This window comes from Hoplias malabaricus, chromosome 4 (genome assembly GCF_029633855.1).
Source record: "Hoplias malabaricus isolate fHopMal1 chromosome 4, fHopMal1.hap1, whole genome shotgun sequence".
Taxonomy (NCBI): Eukaryota; Metazoa; Chordata; class Actinopteri; order Characiformes; family Erythrinidae; genus Hoplias; species Hoplias malabaricus.
In genome coordinates this window covers 52,575,984-52,596,935 of record NC_089803.1, presented here as the reverse complement: position 1 = coordinate 52,596,935, position 20,952 = coordinate 52,575,984, and the positions used below count along the sequence as shown (strand labels likewise).

Sequence of the window (20,952 nt, the reverse complement as noted above, 5' to 3'; positions counted from 1 at the left end):
ATTTCCTCAGTAAGTTTAATTTTATTACAGATTACAAGGGATATTTACACTTCCACCCTGTAATGTTTAAATGGAAATCTGTTTTGTATACTCTCATCATTTCCTAGTGATCATAGCATCTTTTTAGGGCATGTAGAAGATGGCTGTCTAACACCTCATATTAATGTCTGTTATTCCTCATTTTACCAATGATTTGGTGAGGCATTACATGTTCACACTTATATGAGAAATATGACAAAAAGCAATAAGATATAATACTTTTTTCAAATAATCAACTTTTAAAGCATAGACTTCTTTGTCTGATTTATTTCTTGCATTAGTCTGGTTTTTTTTCACACACTTGGGTAAATGTATGTCAGAATATATTTCTGTGGTGCACCCTTTTATCAACAAACATCTAACAGTGTGGCCATGAATACAATAGGGTGGTATAATATATACACTTTAAAGCTGAAGGTCTAGTTGTCATACAATCTTAAACTTCCTCTTTATGCTGTTACGATACATTGTATTGGTGTGGACTGAACTTAAGTGTTATTAACTTCCATTTCATTTATAGGACCTTATAACCAGGTAATATTTAATTAACTTACTATTTTTGAACAGCGTGGCTTCTGTAAAGTTTCAGTTGCTACTTTACAGGTCACATAAAGCCCAGACTTGCTGATGGTCCACATGAGTGCTCTGGGAGGGTGGAGGTACTTCATGGGAAAACCTGGGCCACAGTGTCTGACCTTCATCAGCAGGATGCAGAGGTTGTGTGTAGAGAGCTGGGCTGTGGGCGTCCTGTGGAGGTGCTGGGAGCAGCTGCTTTTGGCAGAGGGGAGGTCCAGGTGTGGTCAGAGGAGCTTCAGTGTAGAGGAAACGAACCTCAGATTTCCTTCTGTCCAAAATCGTCTTCACTCAATCAAAACCTCTCCCATGACAGTGACATTGGACTCATATGTTCTGGTTAAGTATATAATCTGAGACTTTCAATATTAAATATTTTTTAACGGTCATTATATAAAGGTGATCCCTGTGTTTGTGTTCTGTTACAGACTGTTTTGATAAACTGTTAGTTTTGTCTTCAGGTCACACAGGAGCTCGTCTGGAGAACGGCTCTGACTCATGTTCTGGTCGAGTGGAGATCCAGTACCTCAGTGAGTGGGGCACAGTGTGTGATGGAAGCTGGGATATGAGAGCTGCCAGTGCCCTCTGTGGTCAGCTGAAGTGTGGGACTGCTGTGGCTGTGTTGGGGTCAGACTGGTTTGGGGAGGGGAGTGGTCAGATCTGGGCTGATGTGTTTGATTGTCAGGGGAATGAAACACACCTGTCACAGTGTCCCATTTCATCATGGAGTCGAACTGCATTCTCTCACAAACAGGACGCTGGAGTCATCTGCAGCAGTAAGTTTTTTGAATCAGGTACAGAATGTACAGTGTTTTTCATCTAAACACGCGATGCTCTTAAAACTGAAGTGTCTCGTTAAATGTGTAAAAATCTATATATGATTTTGATATTTGTTCCCTTCAGATTCTTCTCTGGCGTTGTATGAGGGGCGAGTGCAGTTGTCTGGAGGAAGAGAGTGTGAGGGGGAGGTGGAGGTGTACTTCATGCAGGACTGGAGAAGAGTTGTGTTTGAGTCCTGGAGTGTGTCTGAGACCTCCGTGGTCTGCAGACAGCTGGGCTGTGGCTCCTTGCTTAAATTCTCCAGATACTCTCCATCCAGTCCTCAACACACAGACATGTGTGTGAGAGGATTTAAATGTTCTGGGAGTGAAACTCATCTGGGGAACTGCAGCAGTGCAAAGACAGTAAACTGCAGCTCCAGAGAACAGCTCTCCATCACATGTTTGGGTAAGTGTAGGTATAAATAAGTGAACAAATGTGCATGTTCCTTTCCAGTTCTGATACCATTTGGGAAATTTGTAAATGTGAAATCTATTTTAGGAGCATATATCTCCTTTACACAAAATATCAGTCTTTGGCATCACAGTCACTCCTTCTCTGCAGCCTTTATATTTTTAATCCCCACTGTTTCACATACTGACCTCTCTGATGAACAGGACCATGTGAAGCAGAAGTGTGTTTCACATAATAACATAAGTGTCACTATCTAACAACTAAAGTTCATGTATCAGAGATTCATGTGTGATTTTTATCTTCAAGTCATTCAAGTCAACCCTAGTCAAGCACTAGGGTTGGTGTCCACAACTTGTTTGTCTCTGCTGTATACTGTGGTTTCATTATTAAAGACTTGGTCACAATATCATTAAAAAAAGTGTGCAGCTGCAAAATCTTAACACAAATCTGAATACTATACAGACATAAGATCTATGATCTTGCAAGGATAGGTATGGAGAAAAAAGGGTCAAAAAGATTTTGAGTTTGCAAAACAATACTCACAAATGTAACGGACTTTGTAACTGCGTTTGAGCAACTACATACACGTAAAACTAAAATCCACAAATGTATTGGAATGCACAAATATAAAAAACAACAACAACAACAATAATGTAGTTGCTCAAACGCATTTATGAGTATTAATTTAATTTAATTTAATTTAATTAATTTAAGTTACATTTGTGAGTATTGTTTTTCAAACTCAAAATCTTTTTGACCCTTTTTTGACTCCATAGATAGGTGGTACTACATTTAGTTCTACAATTACAGTCTTTCTGGTAATCTACATGTTTGTTAGCCCATTTCACCCAGCACTGCTGTGTCTGCTCCACTCGTACTACCGCAACACATGCTAACATTTCACCACCTTAAAGGGTCATTACATTGTTGAGAATTACCCACCAACCAAGTAATATGCCACCTGTGGTGATCCTGATCATTGAAGAACAGTGTGAAAGCAGTTAGAAAATACGCAGATTACTGTCTGTATTTTTAGAATTATAAAGTACAATTGTATGGTCAGTTTAGCTATTAAAGTGAAGAAAGAGTGTAGAACATTAGTCTTTTTTTTAAATAATGTTATCTGCCATTAGTTCAGTTCAGTTTCAAGACTTTCTAACGTGTGTGTGTGTGTGTGTGTGTGTGTGTGTTTGCAGGTAACTCAGTCCACAGCTCCATCAGACTGGTTGGTTCTGGAGGAGACTGTGCAGGAAGGCTGGAGGTTTTTCACAGTGGATCATGGGGGACAGTGTGTGGTGAATTGTGGGATATTGAGGATGCACAGGTGGTGTGCAGACAGCTGCAGTGTGGAGTGGCCCTCAGTGCCCCGGTACCAGCCCAGTTTGGACCTGGAACTGGACCCATATGGCTGAATGAGGTGCAGTGTGAGGGGAATGAGACGTCCCTGTGGAACTGCAGATATCAGCTGTGTGAAGAGGATGAATGTGGACACAAGGAGGACGTAGGGGTCGTTTGCTCAGGTAAAGTTTCCTGAACTCTGCAAATGTAGAATATTTCAGTCCTTATTTATTATTATAAAGTTATTTGACATTAACTTTAAATGTACAAATCACTGAACATTGAAAAGCTGTAAAGCCTGATGTTGCCATTCTTACGTTTAGTGGAAAAACAAAATTGGTATAATTGGAATGCTATAGACATGTAATAGTTATTAAATAACATTCACTAACAATCAGACTCATTTAAAAAAATCAAAATGTTATTAACCATAACAGACTATAAGGAGATCAGACTCACTGAGGGCTGTGAGGGGAATCTGGAAGTGTACTACAATGGAACCTGGGGGAATGTGTGTGTAAATGAGATGGATGGAAAAACAGTGAGTTTGATCTGTCAGGAGTTGAACTGTGGAAGAACTGGCAGTGATCCTAACTGGCTGGATAATCTGAAATGTAGGAAACATGACTCCACTCTGTGGCACTGTCCATCTTCCCCCTGGGGACAGAACAAATGTGATAACAGCAACGAGGTGGCTCACATCACCTGCTCAGGTCTGTCCTTTTTACAGTTTGTGGTGCTTATGTTCATTGACAACAACAGAAATATTTCATAGTGAACAGTGTATAATTTTGCTGAAAATAGTAAAACAAACATTCACATTAATCCAAACTGATGTCTGAGAAATAGTCAATGTATTTTCTTATTACAGATGCTCAAAATACAGAAAGTATTCAACGTGCATCTCCAGACCAAACTCAGCACTCCGGTAAGATCTGTTCGTACTGTAGTGTATGTTGTATGTTTTGATCATACACCGTGATATATATGTAAATATATATTTGAAAAATATATCTATATATTGTGTTTATAGCGTTGACCTTATTCAAACTCTTATAATTACTGATATTTGACTAATGATAGCAATTAAAGTTTATAATTGGCTTAAGCAATTAAAACGTTAATAATTAGTTTGAGAATAAATAATAGTCAAGCTAAGTGAGATCTTCAGGATTTTCAGAAATTTTAATGAACAGACTGTACACACTGTAATTTCAAATAATGAAAGTTTTTATTAACAAAGAAGGGGGATACTTAATTAACATAGCATAATCTTGCAATCTCACGGCATCAACGCAGGGGAAGCTGATTCGACTTTAAAGATAAGCTAGGCACAACGGCTTGTGACTAAAGTGTTGCTAACTGAGGTTTAATTAATACAAAAAATTATCAAGAGACTTGATTCAATTTTCAGCTCTGGAGATGCGTAGGTTTAGCTTACTTTTCGTCAATTCTCTCCACTCGTTGGGTACAAAGGCTCTCTGAGGTCCTGGAAGTGATGGCGTCTCGCTTGGTTTTGCAGTTCTCCCGCGGAAGTTTCCAGGCTGGGTCAGCGTGGAGTTCTTTCTTTGTTGGTCGAGTCGCCTCGGGCGTGCTCGGAGCATAATGGCGCCGGCGTCAGGATCCTCTGGCTCAGTGTCCTGAGTAGGAGAGTCCACTATGTGGACGTAGAGATGAAAGCTTTGCTGATTCCTGCAGATCCAGAACTGAAAATCGATTCAATAGGCTTATGCTCTATTTTACGACTTTCTTCTATCTCGGCGGTGTTTCTTACTCTGGCCACGAATAAGTTTCACCTGCTTTGATCACTCGTGAGATTAAACTTCGATGGGCGATAAAACAAAAACACAATTAAAAGAAAAGAAGATATTCAAATCACTCGACGTATTCGTAAATTTCTCTCACACTAGCTAACTCAAGACGTCTCCTGGGAGCTTAGTGAGGTTTCTTCAAAAGTCTTCGTTCGTCGGCGTGAAGAGGAGAAAGCGTCTCGCTTGGAGAGGTTGGAGCTTGAAGAAATAAAACAAAGAGCGAACCGTGAGAGCTTCAGAAGTTAAGAGTGCAGGTTAAGAGAAGTTGAGAGCTGGAAAAACAAACGTAAGAGAGTGGAACGAAAAAGAAAAAGTGTAAGAAATGAGTCGACCTCCTCTTTTCAAAGGCAATGCGGCCACGCCCTATTGGGAGGTGTCCTTCCTTTGATTGGATGCGAGTCCGAGGCTCACGTGACTCGCCTCCCGAAAGAGAAAAGAGGGGGAAGGTTTGGATCAGAGATTCAAACAGAAAAGGTAGAAATTTCGCGTATCGAAATTTCTTATACATGTTAGTAACATGTCACAATGAGTGTCCTGGATTATTAATATCAAACATTTACATAAGATTTTGTCTTGGGTACGTCGTGTTTACTTCCCATTTACAATATTATGTTAGAAGATATTAATTCGTTTTTCTAATCAGAGACAGAAACTTTCTTTCATGATTGAAACAGTAATACACATCATTTCATTAGAGGGTGGACGTTCATCTGAGGACAACAGAGAGTGACACTCATACATATTACACTTCCTCCCTGCCAGCGCACTGCATTACCCAACTCGACTCCGCCTTCTGCCACCAAGGTGTTCCCCTCTCAGCAGAGAAAACCCTTGGTCCCACTACTTCACTCGAGTTCCTTGGCATCGTCCTGGACTCTGTCCTATTCCAAGCATCCCTCCCACAGGAAAAACAAGACCGCATCATCCAGTTACTCTCTGACTTTCTTACCCAATCTAGTTGCTTACCCAAGCATCAGCTCCTCTCTCTGTCGTTAACCTAGACCCAGCTTGTAAATCCGAGCTGAACTTCTGGCTCCTCCTCCTCCTCCACCACTGGAATGGCATCTCATTCTTCTACAAAGAATTCTTCTTTCCAATCCCGAAGACCTCTCCATATTTACAGATGCCGCACCTTCTACAGGTTTCGGCGGCTACTACGATGGTCACTGGTTCACATCCCAGTGGCCTTCAGAACTCTTCTCCTTCTCAATCGACGCAGGCGACTCAATCGCATTGCTTGAGTTGTACCCCATCGTGGCCGCTGCCATTCTTTGGGGACACGAATGGGCCCATCGCGCCATTATCATTCATTCAGACAATGCATCAGTCCTAAACATCATTAACAAGGGGCATTCAAAGTCACTGCCACTCATGTTCCTTCTTCGCCGTCTCGTTTGGCATTCAGTTAAGCACCAATTCATTTTCATTCATTTTAAAGGCTACTCACATCCCTGGCCATTCCAATCCAATAGCTGATTCACTCTCTCATTTTCAATTTCAGAGATTTGGAGCATTGGCACCTCAATCGGACCTTCATCCCACGCAGACGCCTCCATTTTCAGAAATCATCTTCCCACTTCATCCCGGCTCTGCCATCTTTCAATCATCTCGCAAGACCTCATCCCCCAGGCTGTAGTACCCAACACCCTCTCTACATACTGGACCAGCTGGCTAACCTTCAGACGTTTCCATCAACTCCATAACATTCCATTTCCATGCTTTGACTTCCAAACCACCTCCATCTCCGTCGCATCCTTTCTCTCAATGGTTTCAATCCCGCTTACTTCTCCGCTCACTCCTTTAAGATCGGTGCGGCTTCCTTAGCCTCCCACCAAGGAATTCCCGACCACACTGTCCAAGTCCTTGGCCGCTGGTCCTCACAAGCCTACAACAGATACATCCGTACACACGCCCACGATCTGCTCGCGGCCCATGAACGATTGGCAACTGTCTAATTTTGGGGGCACGGCTTTTATGCACACGTCTCCAAGCCCAAACCCACACTGTGTACTCAACTTTGCTGTCCTGTGCACTGCTGGAAAACTTTCTTGCAGCTTCTCTTCTACATTTGCCTTTTCATCTCTCTTTTCTTTTCTCAAAATACTTGAGCTCCAGTGTGTGTTAGAAGGCTGACTTGTCCGGAGGGACTAAGAGAGGAGAGTCCATCCCCAGTTCTCAACTCAAATGGGAAGTTTAAGAGAACTTTTAGATTAGGACCTCCCTAAAGTGAAAAGGAGAAAGGACAAAAGGGAATCTTCACATCACTGAATCATTCTTTTACAATTATAACCAAAATGACATTAACACATTTGGGTACAAATCATGATGAATCATATAGAATTGACCAAAATAAATAAATAGTCAGAGAGGTATTCAGACAAACATACAGCCAAAGCAACCCAGGAGTTTATTAAAGCAAAGAAGTGGAATATCCTTGCATGGCCCAATCAGTCACCAGATCTCAACCAAATTGAGCACTTGTTAAAGACTAAACTTCAGACAGAAAGGCCCGCAAACAAACAGCAATTGAAAACCGCTGCAGTAAAGGCCTGGCAGAGCAATAAAACAGAGGAAACTCAGCATCTGGTGATGTCCATGAGTTCAAGACTTCAGGCAGTCACTGCATACAAAGGGTTTTCAACCAAGTACTGTAATAGAAATGAACATTTTATTTACAATTATTTAATTTGTCCAATTATGTTTGAGCCCCTGAAATGAAGGGATTGTGTTTAAAAAATGTTTTACTTCATCGCATTTTTATGCAATCATTTTGTGCAACCCACTGAATTAAAGCTGAAAGTCTGAACTTCAACTGTTTTGTTCAAAAATCATTGTGGTAATATACAGAACCAAAATTTGAAAAATACATATAAACATGGTGACATAAACCACATCATTCATTTCAAGATCATCTACAACAAACTGATTATATTTGAGACAGATTCTGTAGGATGCATTATAAAAGATTATACGTTAACAAACAATAATGTCATTTAGACTAAACATAATGTTAATCTAATGGCACCAGATTAATGGCTAGTCCATTTGGAATTATTTTTGCTCAGATATACACCATTTGGAAGAACTGAGGAGATTGGATCCATTTATAAATCAGTGGGAATTAAGGAAAGTTAGATTATCTCGTTTTAAGAATCTTTGGGGTAAGCCATTTCACAAAGAATAAAGTGTTGATTATTCCAAGAGTGTCTGGTTGGGGTCAAATACCCAGAGCAGATCCTGTGACATAAACAAGCTTGGGGTGGCATTTTTAAGGCTCTTTTATGGTCCTTAGGCCCCTTATCTGTGGAATCTTTCCAGAGCTGTGAAACCGATTATCTCAGAGTCCTATCTGAGTGGTAATCTGTTCAGCAGAATTTCTGAAGATTAAATTCTCTTATGAGAGAAGTTCCATAATCATCCTGTGTTACAACAATAAAGGGAAGCACAAATGGATACAGTACATAAATTAATCCAAAAGCCAGTCTAAATTATTTAAATATATTTTCTCAAGCAGTCAGTGTACTTTATCTGTAAAACTGACTCTGACCACATTTGAATGCTCTTGGTTACTTAATATTAAAATGTTCCAGGACTTATTTAATTAATCATCTTTATTGTATCTGCTCATGTGTTCTGTGTAGAGCACCTGCCTCTCAGACTATGTGGGAGACATGGAAGCTGCTCTGGGAAACTGGAGGTGTATCATAACTCTCAGTGGGGGACAGTCTGTGATGATCTGTGGGACATCAGGGACGCTCAGGTGGTCTGCAGGCAGCTGGGCTGTGGTCCGGCACTGAGGGCTGATGGGAGTGCTGTCTTTGGTGCTGGTAATGGGACTATCTGGCTGAACAGAGTGAAGTGTAGAGGGAATGAGATTCACCTGAGGGACTGTCCTCATTCCCTGAAGAACCACACTGACTGCTCCCACAGACAGGACGCTGGAGTCACCTGTGAAGGTCAGAAGAGGCGACTAGACACTGGAGTTTCTGAATCCCTGAATCTCAGTGTTTACACAGGACTGAGTTTAAATTGTAAGGTAGAATGACAGGTAACATTTAAACTATATGATTATGTTCTCTGTATTTACAGACAAATCTGTGCCTTCTACCACTGCAGTCACAACAACAGTCACCACCAGAACAGGTACTGTTTTTAACTATTAGGATTTTAGATTGAAATATGAGATTCAGTGTTTTATGCAGTTTCTGTTTTTTTATTGTTGTTTTTAGCAAGTCAGACAGAGAACAGGACAGTCTCTACTTTATCAGATGTTCCGTCCATCTATCCAGTGTCTCTCCTGGTGCTGGGAGTCATTCTCTTCCTGTCCTTAGTGCTTCTGTTTGTGCTGTTTTATCAGAACAGAGTGCTCAGGAGAGGTAGTAATCATCTCCAGTCCCTTTACATTCTCTAAACAAAATTAGTCCTGTAACCCATCATCTGTCTTCTCTTCTGATGAACTGCTCCATGTTCCTCTCTGTCTCACAGTGCTCTCTAAAAAGAGACTTAAGACTCAGACTGAGGCAGTGTATGAGGAGATTGCCAACAGACACATCACTAAAAGAAATGACTTAACCCAAAATGGTGAGTGACATACAGAGTTTTTCTAACTGTACAGATGTAACACTAATATCATTCCCAACATTCTAAGTGCATGGGGGCACCAGCCTCAGCCCTTGTCTGAGAGTTTTGTTTTGTGTTTTTATTTATTTATTTTTTTGTTTGTTTGTGTGTAGTAGTGATGTATGGACAAAATTTTTTAAGGATTTTATAAGTTTAATATTTATATAAGTATATTTACAGATTTATATCTGTTTCATTTATATTAATTTTTTTTAAACTTTACTTTATATTTTTATTTTTCTCTTCACGTATCCAAGAAGATTAATTTAATTTTTAACTATAGTATCTTCCTAACTGGGTGGCACGGTAGTGCAACTGGTAGTGTCGCAGTTGCACAGCTCCAGGGACCTGGAAGTTGTGGGTTTGATTCCCGCTCCGGGTGACTGTCTGTGAGGAGTTGGTGTGTTCTCTCCGGTTTCCTCCCACAGTCCAAAAACACACTGTGGTGGTTTGGCGACACAAAAGTGTCCGTAGGTTTGTGTGTGTGTGTGTGTGTGTGCGTTGCCCTGTGAAGGACTGGTGCCCCCTCCAGGGTTGCGCCCAATGATTCCAGGTAGGCTCTGGACCCACCTGAATTGGATAAGCAGTTACAGATAATGAATGAATGAATTAATCTTCCTAACCAATAATTATTTAAAGAATGTTTGTGGGTGTTTTTTTCTCATCACCCCTCTATTGACTAAAGTGATATTAATTGTGGGTGATTTTGATTGGGAACATGTTTCATAAATGTACTTCTCTCCTCTAAAAGAAAACCTCCTCTATGAAGCACAGCATTCAGGATACGAGGATGTGGATGAGAAGCTTCTCTCAGGTAAAAAATCCCTTCCACTGAGACATTTTGCAGTCGGTGTTAAGAAAATAGTAGTGAAATATATATTACACTAAGTTTTGATACGTCAATATACATTTATGAGAGTTACCATCAATTCTGTGTGAATTTGGTTGATTTGTCAGTTTGTTTTGTGTAGAGAAATGACTCAGGACTGTCTCATTCTTAATAAAGGGTTTTCATTTTTCCAGAAAAGTCAGCGACTGATAAAAAGACAGAATATTATGATGATGCTGTCACCAGTGGTCTGACAGGTGTGTTACAGTATTAAATAATAATATGTATTTTGTTACTTTTACATTAAACCACAAGGTAAAATCATAATTTCACTGTTTGTAAAGTCAGTTTGTGTTTATTTCATTTTGTAGAAACAGAAGAAGAGGGCACAGGAGAGAACTATGATGATGTCATCACTGCTGGCCTTATCTCTTATAGTACACCAAGTGATGGTGAAGTGCAGTTAAATTGTAGAGACAGAATTTTAAAGGGTTTTTAGTCCGATTGTAGACGACATAGACTGTAGTTTAAAGACTATAACAAACTAAACAAAGAAAACTATTGATTTAAATGATTCAATTAATGTTGAATAGTTAAACAGAGAGTGATCATAACGATTATTATAGATCTTATGTGCTGTCTTCTATAACTTTAAATGTAGCCACCACTGTTCATTAACTATGTGTGTGCTTTGGTGCAGAGGGTCTAACAGAGATGATATATGATGACATCATCAGTGCTGATCTGAACTCTGGAGGAGCAGGTAGGACTTGTAATAGAGCAACAATGTAATCTCCAACATGAACACAGTCCCTGATGAAACTGAGACTGATTTAATGACATTTATTTCTACATTTGGACAGAAGACATGATGGAGAACTATGATGACGCTGTTCCCACTGAACCAAGCTCCAACATCGAGACAAGTACTGTTTCCTTCATGTTCATAAATAATGTTAAAGTGAAGATTCAGTACAGTTAAAATTTCAGCTTTGTTTCTAATTATTATTACTCACTAACAGCAGCAGCGGTCACTGAAGCTGGAAGGAAGTGGCAGTGCTTGTAGACAGGATCTCACTAGAGCTAAGGGATGTGATTGGTCAAGCGCAATGTGGAAGAGAAGGCCTTGGGTCGGGTGACTTATGGAAAGCTTTTAGTAATGCCACATCACTAGAGAGAAGGAAAATGATGACTGAATTTATTCACAAGTAGAAAGAGGTGGCACTTTGCACAGCAACATCACAGAAAGAACAAGGCAGAGTGGCTTTTCTGAGAATCTACAGAAGCGGAAGGTAACTTGGCAAGAGTTGTGGGCGATGGAGGCAAGTTGTATTAAGTTTTTTGTTGTGACGTCCTTCCAACACCGCAAAATCTTGGACAGTATGGAGTTTAAGACCCTAGTTGTGGCACGCTGAAGCATATTCAGTTTGTAAGGTTAGTTTGTCACAGGGGAGGTATACATGGAGATGTAATCAGGTGCTAAGGGTTTTAGCAGATTTGTTGGACAGCACACGCTTAGAGGTAAATGCATTGACAAGTGGGTGCCGTAGTAAAGTTATTGGTTTGTGCTTGAGGGGGGAATGTATTCGAGAGCATGTGCAGGGTATAAATATTGTTAGATGGGGTGAAACACGAGATTGGAATTGGAGATCTGGAACTGCAGGTCCCAGAGTGCATTGCATTAACTACGCTGAGGTCAGACATGGTGCTGTACTCTGAATGAAAATGGATAGGTACACTCTTAGTCACCAGGGAGGCCAGTGTGGATTTACGGTTGTCGAGGCGTGTGGATAAGATAGGACTGTAAAACTAGCTTGGAGGGGGGTGGGTCTGGGACACCAGACTTCACTGTTGAGCCTTCTGGAGGTTTCTTGGGCTTAATTCAGCAAAAAAAAAAAAAAAAAAAAAAAAAAAAAAAAACAAGACAAGAGGAGGTGCCTACCTGATGACCCCTGTGAAGAGCTAGAGATGCAGTGGGTAGTTTGAGTACTCATGCCATGGGATCAATGAGGAACTGTAGTTGTTATAGGTAGCTGTTTGCTGAATGGATCATAAATGGCCACAGCAGCCTTAGTTTTTAGGTGTAGGGTTTAAACAACAGAAATTTTGAGGCTGCAGGTAAGAAGAGGGTGGGGTGGGTCCTAATGGATTGAGTGAGGCACTAATGGATTGACATAGGATATTTTACATCTTGTCCAGTGTAAGATTATAAATACCGATCTCCATGTTGGTGCAGTGCACCAGGGAGTTACGATGATACTATATTTCAGTTTGGAATGGAGTAATGTTTCAAATTGCAAAGCAATAAAATGAAATCATTCCATTATACTCATTATTTTCTTTAGAATATGGGAAAATACAACCGTTTCTCTTGTTTTTTTAGGTGGTCTTCAAGACTTCACTATATGACAAACAAAAGAACATTTTGAAGAAGTTAAAGAAGAAAAAAGAAAACTAGGCAAGCCTAGTTTTTCCGGACCACCATTAGCCATATAGCCATTGTGACAGAGGTGTTTCTGGCATTTCAAAAACAGGAAAGCCCAAAATACCTAGTAGGAGCAACATTTTATTTAAAAATAAATACTAGATGATCTGCCACCAAAGAACAAAGAAGACCAAGAACATTTTGTTAACAAGCAAAGGCTCGTTTAGCTTTTTACTTTATGACAAAAAATATCTGAAAGTCATAATACATATTTTGGTATTCTACAGGCTAAATAGTCACTAAGGTCAAAACATTAATACATATTTAACCCTCTTTAGCTCTGTACAGTTCAGTAAAATTCAGCAGTGTAGATGTAAATTAAATGTAGATGTAAATTACATGTAGATGTAAATTAAATGTAGATGTCGGAGAGGCTGCAAAACCTAAACTAAACTGACAAACAAATGAAACTACTCATGTTCAAATGCCAGAGTAGTGACATATTAAAAAATACAAACAACAACAATGTAACAAGGTACTGGTGATGTATTGGTGATGTGATGCTTCTGAAGTCAAACAGTCAGAAGCCTCACCTCAGTAGAGATTTTTAATTTGTTTGATGGGCATATTGTGTAAAAGAAGTTGGGCCTCGTTACAGCAACAACACAAATACTTACTGCATGTGCTTTTCTCCGTCATTAATCATACACAAACATCTTACACCCATTAACATTATTAGTGTTTATATAGTGTTTTTAGATAAATATTGAAGATATTTTCATTTTGTTCTGATTTACTTATTTTTATATTTTTTCTGTTTTAAAACCGAATGTTAATTTGCTCAAATGTTGCTGAGACTAACTGCAATGGTTCTTTTAAAGTCGTTGATTATCTAAATAAATAAATAAATAAATAAATAAATATTCCTTTCCTCAGGAGATTACATTCAGACTTCTTCAGATTATTTTATTGATCACAGTTCACAGTGGTGTATGGAGCAGAAACATTCATTCATTCTGCCTTTACAGATCAGATACAGTGCGATTAACACTCCCCAGGGTACCTAACTAGTATGTTTTTATCTCTTTATTTTCTGTGTGTTACCCGACTCAGTCACTAGAAACATACAAGTGTTCTAGTAAATCTCCAAAATGGCTATGTTTCAGGAGATATCACCATGTTTTTTATGCAGCATGACTTTTCACATAATTCAAAAATATAAAAAAGATCATTTCCGTGTGCAAAGATAAAGTTTACTGATTTATTTCCTTTTACTTTTATGTCTTAATGTTTCTCAATATGAGTAATTTATTATTGTATCTGTATTCTTATTATGGCTTACATCATGAAAATGTTTTTATGTGATTTATTTAAATTTAGATGTTTAAGGAGGAATCATCTGTTTGTTTCAAAAATTATATTTATTTAATTTTGGACTAAAACTGTACATTAAACTCTATATATTTTCAGTATAAAATTTAAACTGACAACTTTCTTCAGTCAGATGCAGTGAGGAAAGTGTTGTACTTTTATAAAAGTGTAAGAGCTGCTCAGTGAACCCATTATTTTAGAGATGCATTTTTGTCATTGGTAATTAAAACTAAGCAGCCATTATTTACTGTTAATGAACCTTTTGTAAACCTGTATTGATAATAAGATTCACATGTTGATATATTGCTTATTTTTCTTATTAATTCAATTTGTAATGTGTAGACCTTCATACTTTAGTTTTAGAGACATTTCTGTTTTTTATTGTTGTTTTTGGTTTTCAAAATTATTAAAAAAAATATATATTTATTTTATTTTAACTTCTGTGTCACTTTTTATAAAACCGTTCTTCTTTGAAGTGCATTTAGTGTGACAATAAATGTTTACCATTGTGTACATTTATGAGAAATTCTGGCCCTGTTTTAGTCTCTAATAACTGTGTTAACAATAATGCAACAGTAATTTGGCAACATTCCAGTGATTCATTAACTGCTGGAGATGGATTTCGTTCTAAATGCCTTTTGTAACAGTTATTGATATATTACATTAGTGTGCACTGAACATGGGCATCTCTCTCTCTCTCTCTCTCTCTCTCTCTCTCTCTCTCTCTCTGTATCTCTCTGTATCTCTCTCGTTAAAGCCCACAATGCTCCTCTGGCTAAGAACCAACTGGATGTTCAGTGTTACGTTCGTAAAGTTAGTGTGATTGATAATCAGCGTGTCCTGACACAGCTCTGTTCCCCTTAAGAGCCTGACCTCTGTTCCCCTTAAGAGCCTGACCTCTGTTCCACCTAAAAACTACAATTTCCTTTTTGGAGTAATTCAAATAAAATCTGATTAATTTGTTCATAAAGTGAGTCTTTGACTTCAGCTAAACCACACAGGGAGTTCTCACTGTACAGATAAACACACACTGCCTCACACAGAAGACTTTAAATTAAGCCACATATTTATTACAGGCTTAAAATAAGAGAGTTTTTTGCACCAAAAATATCAAACACGGTCTGAGCAGGTTCACCCAGGCTTGGATATTTTAACTGCGATTATCAAACCAACAGATTTCATAAGTAAATTCTGCTTGACCTAGTGTTGTTGAGAAATACAGCCTTGTCCTTACACTTTACTATATCTTACTCGGGACAAAGGTTCTTTGAAGAGAAGTGGTATTTAAAGTATTGTGTTGAAAATGTTAAACTCTGAAAATATGGCACTAGATTTTGTTGGGGTCCAACACTAAAATCTGTGTTATTCTGATATGTGGCCCTCAGTGTCTGAACCAAACCTTGTTCTACTGAGAAATACAAGTATATGTTCTTTTTAAGGAAACCTGAGGATTTAACACACATATAGTGTTATATAGGCCTTTGCACTCTAACACAACATATTATACTGGGCAAACAGGTTAAACTAATGTTCTTCTGATATTTCAGAAATAAATATACTTTACTAAAATGAGTGTTGTTGAGGAATTTAACTTTGTGCTCACACTTTAATAATATAATATTCATTATTCTTAAAGATAAATGGCATATTAATGTAAATTTACTCTGAACCATAAGAAATACATTTTGATCTCTGTGAAAAGAGAAAATCAAACACTCTGGTTTTAATGTCTGTACTAGACACAGTGATACTGTACTTTTTGAGCTGACAATTTATAAATACTGTATTATACATTTTTTATTATTTAAAGTGTCATTTTCAGATAATCTGACAAACATTGTGAGAAACTAAAACTAGTGCTTGATGAGAGGTTTGGTTTGCACTGGCATTTTATTGATAAAATCTGATGATATTTAAAAATTAAGAAAGAAAAATAACGTTCAATTAGAAGTCATTAGAAATCCTCTACTGCCCTCTTGTGTAGAAAAATAATTACTGCAGACTTTGATTCACCGCTTCTGTAAAACCTCATTCTGCTATTTTAATCTAATCCCAGTGTATATTTATTGTTTAATCTCCACAAGAAGTACATCACCTATTAAAATAAAGCGTTTCAGAACAGCTGCACATGAGCAGTCACCAGACCCAATGATAACCGTCCGCCAAAGTAGATCCGTCTCAGTGAAAAGAGCCAGGATATCTATGGAGCAAATCTGTCTCATCAGACTTTAAAATATTACCATCTTTGAATTTGTAGCACTGAATTTTGTTTTGCACTGAAATTATGCGTCTGAATTTTGTTGCTTTTGAATTTAAGTCTTCAGAATTCCACCTCTGAATATTTTGCTTCGCAATTATGCATCTGAATATAATTGCTCTTGAATAGAACTCGTGAATTTTCAAGAACACGTTTTCACTGTAATTATTCAAGTCTAATAAATTCAGATAAAAAAATCAAGATTTTTTTTTCTTAAAAAAATTCAAACAATATATTTCTAAGTTGCTCAAATTCAGTAGACGAAATTCATATTCAAATTCAAATTCATATTCATGATGTCACTTTCTATATTCACAGGGCCATGACAAATATTCCACAGTAAAATTTCTTCATCTTCAGGGTGTTAATAGTCTGTTATATTGTGTCTTTAGTGAGACTTTCAGATTTTTGAGACATTTTTGAGACACTGAAAATAAAGAGATAATATCAGCGGGACGAAGTTAAATGTGTAGTTTTTCCACGGTATGGAAGTTGTGTTCATATTTCGCCATCTAGCGTGCAGCATTTAAAGTGAAAGAGAAAATCCGAATGAATTGATTTGGATCCTTTGTGTCCCGGATGTGTATCTGAATTGTGTAACTCGTATTTTGGTGTCTGAATTTCGTCTACCGAATTTGAGCAACTTCGAAATATATTGTTAGAATTTTTTTAAGCTTGAATTTTTTTATCTGAATTTATTAGACTTGAATAATTACAGTGAAAACGTGTTCTTGAAAATTCACGAGTTCTATTCAAGAGCAATTATATTCAGATGCATAATTGCGAAGCAGAATATTCAGAGGTGGAATTCTGAAGACTTAAATTCAAAAGCAACATAATTCAGATGCATAATTTCAGTGCAAAAAGAAAATAAATAAAAATTCAGTGCTACAAATTCAAAGGTGGTAATATTTCAAAGTCTGATGAGACAGATTTGCTCCATAAATATTCTGGCTCTTTGGAGAAGAGTAAAATAACACAACACGAATCTATCTGAAATATTTCCACATGATATAACATTCCTGCATCTTGTAGTGTCTATGATTTTCAGTTAAACTCTTACTGTTCTTAAGGAGAGAGGAGAAGCTGTTTACTGTGGCTACAGTCACTTTTTACAGCGGGATGAGTCTGAGTGGCGTTTGGGTTCCAAAACTAATCACTCAATATAACTAAAGCCTGTGTGGCTGAATGCAGTTAAATCATCACAGAAATGTTGTAACATTTACCATTAAACCTTCACAGAAGAGCAAAATATATTAATGTCCGAAGCAACGAGCTTATATCAACAAAATTATATCCAAACTGTGGGTCTGACAACAATTATTTTGACATTAGAAAGCCACGTCTATCATCTAGTGGAGAAAACTACTTACTACAGGGACACTGCTGCTGTAAAGACCTTATATATCAATGTGAAAATACAAATATTACAGTGAGAGAAAAGGTTGTATTTATCCTTTATTAAATTATAATTAATTTTATATAGATTTATAATAATTGTTATATTATTTTTTATAATCATACTCTTTGCAGCGTGCTGTGTTAACAGTTATAAATGTAACACTAGTCTGTTTTGACTAGATTAAAAACATATTTCTAACTAAGTTTAGTTATTTTGACCATTTATATTGGTGTATACTGTATTCTATCTGAGATCATTTGTAAGTGTGAGCTGTTTATCACTGTGTGTTTATCAGTGTAATAATAAGCTCTGTGCAGGTGCAACATTAAAGCTCTTCTCCACTGGAGTGTTTCCTCTCTCTGAAGTCAGTCTCCTGTTAGTTGATGACTTTCTTACCAAACAACTCAGTGTTTCTTTCTTCACACACACACACACACACACACACACACACACACACACACACACACACACACACACACACACACACACACTTCTCTAGAAACAAAGGTGGAGTTCTGTTCATGAATGTCACACTCTTTTGATAAATATGGGAGAAGAAGAAAAGTCTTCTCTGATTTGTCACTGACAGTGTTTGATGATTTCCTCTTTTCTTTCTAATAAGGTAAAAAGTAGCGTTATTGGCGGCTGGGGGGAACACTCCCCAACCTTCTCTCTCATTCTCTCTGAGTTTCTTCAGTCTCTGGGGGAGAGCAGGTGAAGTGTGTTCTGCTGCTGAGTTCAGTGGACTGTGTGGAGTTCAGAGGGAGATGGAGAGCTGTGTGACTCTCATACTTCTGTTCTCTACATTCACACTCACCACAGCTGGTAAGTAAAGATCATGACAATAATGAGAGCTTAAATGATTTTACAAGTGTATGTGTGTACATTAATGTTTGTTTAAAGAATTAAGTTCCTAGTTCATAAACACTAGTTCACATAAATCACATTAATGTAGCGCATAGGCCATTTTCAGTGTTATTGATGTGGCTCAATTGTCGCTCTATATATATATATATCTGAGCAGTAAGTGTTTATTTACTAAAACAAACAAATAACACCAACATTAGAATAAAACCAAATAACATTATTCCAGTGTGATATTCTGTGTGTGAATGTGTTGATTTAACTTTTTCCAAATCTCTCCTTTTGGCAGTCCGTATTATTTGAGGTTATCATCCAATACCTAGTTTTAGTGGTTAATAATGATTTTCAATGATGTGTGCTGTTGTTTTAACAAATTCATGCAATCAAAGAGAATCTGAACAAAACATTGTTCTTCAAACGCACTCTAATTTTTTTTCTTATTACTGTGATTATATATACAACTTTATACAAGCACCACCTCTCTCTCTCTCTCTCTCTCTCTCTCTCTCTCTCTCTCTCTCTCTCTCTCTCTCTCTCTCTCATAGACAATGTGAGGTTGGTGGATGGAGGCAGTCGCTGTGTTGGGAGAGTGGAGGTTCTTCACAAAAGACAGTGGGGAACAGTGTGTGATAATGCCTGGGACATGACAGATGCTGCAGTGGTGTGTAGAGAGCTGAAATGTGGGGAGGTTGTGCATTCATTAAATCGAGCTTTCTTTGGAGCGGGATCAGGTCAAATCTGGATGAGTAATGTGGGCTGTAAAGGATCAGAGTCGACACTGAAAAACTGTATATCAGATGGATGGGGTAAACACAACTGTGGTCATTATGGAGATGCTGGCATTATCTGCTTAGGAAATCCTCTCCTTACATCCATTGGTAATGACCCCACAGCACAGTGTTAATGTAGTAAATGTAGTTAAATATTGTTTTCATTTAAAAACTCAACTTGAATTAAGTAATACTTCACATATGATGTATGATTTATAAGGGCATATGATGTGATGCATACCGTACTATTGCTCTGATTCTGTCTATATTTGTCTTTATATTTCTGCATTCCTCACCTCCTCTCCTTGCAGAAAGTGTGCGGTTGGTGAATGGAAGCAGTCGCTGTGCTGGGAGAGTGGAGGTTCTTCACGGAGGACAGTGGGGGACAGTGTGTGATGATTATTGGGATATGAGTGATGCTGCAGTGGTGTGCAGAGAGCTGAACTGTGGGGAGGCTGTAGATGCACTGACTGATGCCCATTTTGGAGAAGGATCAGGTCCAATCTGGATGAATTATCTGCACTGTTCTGGATCAGAGTCTTTATTGAAACAGTGTTCATCACCAGCGTGGAGGGACCATAAATGTGATCACTCTAAAGATGCCGGAGTCATTTGTTCAGGTAGGAGTTTCTAAAAATGCCACTGAAACATCTCTATCTAATCCTTTGATTCTTGACCAAAAGCATGTCCACATCCAACACATCAACTACGAAAGTAGTAACTGATGTTGCCTTTGGTTTTCAGCCTCTGGAAAGTCATGTATGTTGTGTGAGACATCAGTTTTACCCTTGCTCCCAGTTCTCAAGTGATGCACTACACTTTAAAAATAACTAGTTTAAATCTAATTATAGTAAATTACTCCTGGATTTAATAATGATAAGTCTGACTAATGACTAGAGGCATTCCAGATATTTAAATCATACAGTCCAATGACTGTAGTGCAGCTTTATAATTAAATACAGCTTTTAAAGAGTTCTATTTAGACCCAAGATATGTCCAACTAAGACCAAACTGTGAATATAATCATGATCAAAGTGCATGGAGTCTGATGTGTCCATTGCAAACAAAGAGCACTGATAATCTCAGTAATGTAGCAGATGTCCTGAACATGGGACAGTGTTCACAAAATAGAAATAAAGAAAAAAAGGGGAGAATGTTGTGTTTCCCCTCGAAACAATACAAAACTTTACGACAAGAGGCTACAGGCACAGAAACAGCTGGAGCACTTACTGCAAGTCTTTGGAAATCATCTCATTTTCATATTCAGTGTCATGAAAGTCAATTTTTATCTTTTAAAAAAGTGTTATTTATTTTAAAAATGTTTTTAAAAGAAGTATAGTAAAAAATATAGTTTTCCTCTAAACTTAGTTTGGTTTAATTGGATAGCGACAATATATTAATCACTTAGAAGAAGCGCAGC

The 20,952-nt window shown here is 37.9% G+C and overlaps 1 protein-coding gene across 1 annotated transcript in view; it reads left to right on the top strand.

Moving 5' to 3' along the window:
* The window catches only part of LOC136695048 (scavenger receptor cysteine-rich type 1 protein M130-like), a 42,785-nt gene that overhangs the window by 20,662 nt on the left and 1,171 nt on the right, over nt 1-20,952 (top strand). Inside the window, exons 11-26 of the mRNA XM_066668863.1 lie at nt 643-951; nt 1,074-1,388; nt 1,516-1,845; nt 3,042-3,365; nt 3,621-3,896; nt 4,055-4,111; nt 8,636-8,950; nt 9,084-9,137; nt 9,224-9,370; nt 9,480-9,575; nt 10,366-10,428; nt 10,638-10,700; nt 10,815-10,880; nt 11,144-11,206; nt 11,307-11,369; nt 19,844-20,029. Coding sequence (XP_066524960.1) covers nt 643-951; nt 1,074-1,388; nt 1,516-1,845; nt 3,042-3,365; nt 3,621-3,896; nt 4,055-4,111; nt 8,636-8,950; nt 9,084-9,137; nt 9,224-9,370; nt 9,480-9,575; nt 10,366-10,428; nt 10,638-10,700; nt 10,815-10,880; nt 11,144-11,206; nt 11,307-11,369; nt 19,844-20,029 — 2,727 coding nt within the window. The remainder of the gene's footprint in view (nt 1-642; nt 952-1,073; nt 1,389-1,515; nt 1,846-3,041; nt 3,366-3,620; nt 3,897-4,054; nt 4,112-8,635; nt 8,951-9,083; nt 9,138-9,223; nt 9,371-9,479; nt 9,576-10,365; nt 10,429-10,637; nt 10,701-10,814; nt 10,881-11,143; nt 11,207-11,306; nt 11,370-19,843; nt 20,030-20,952) is intronic.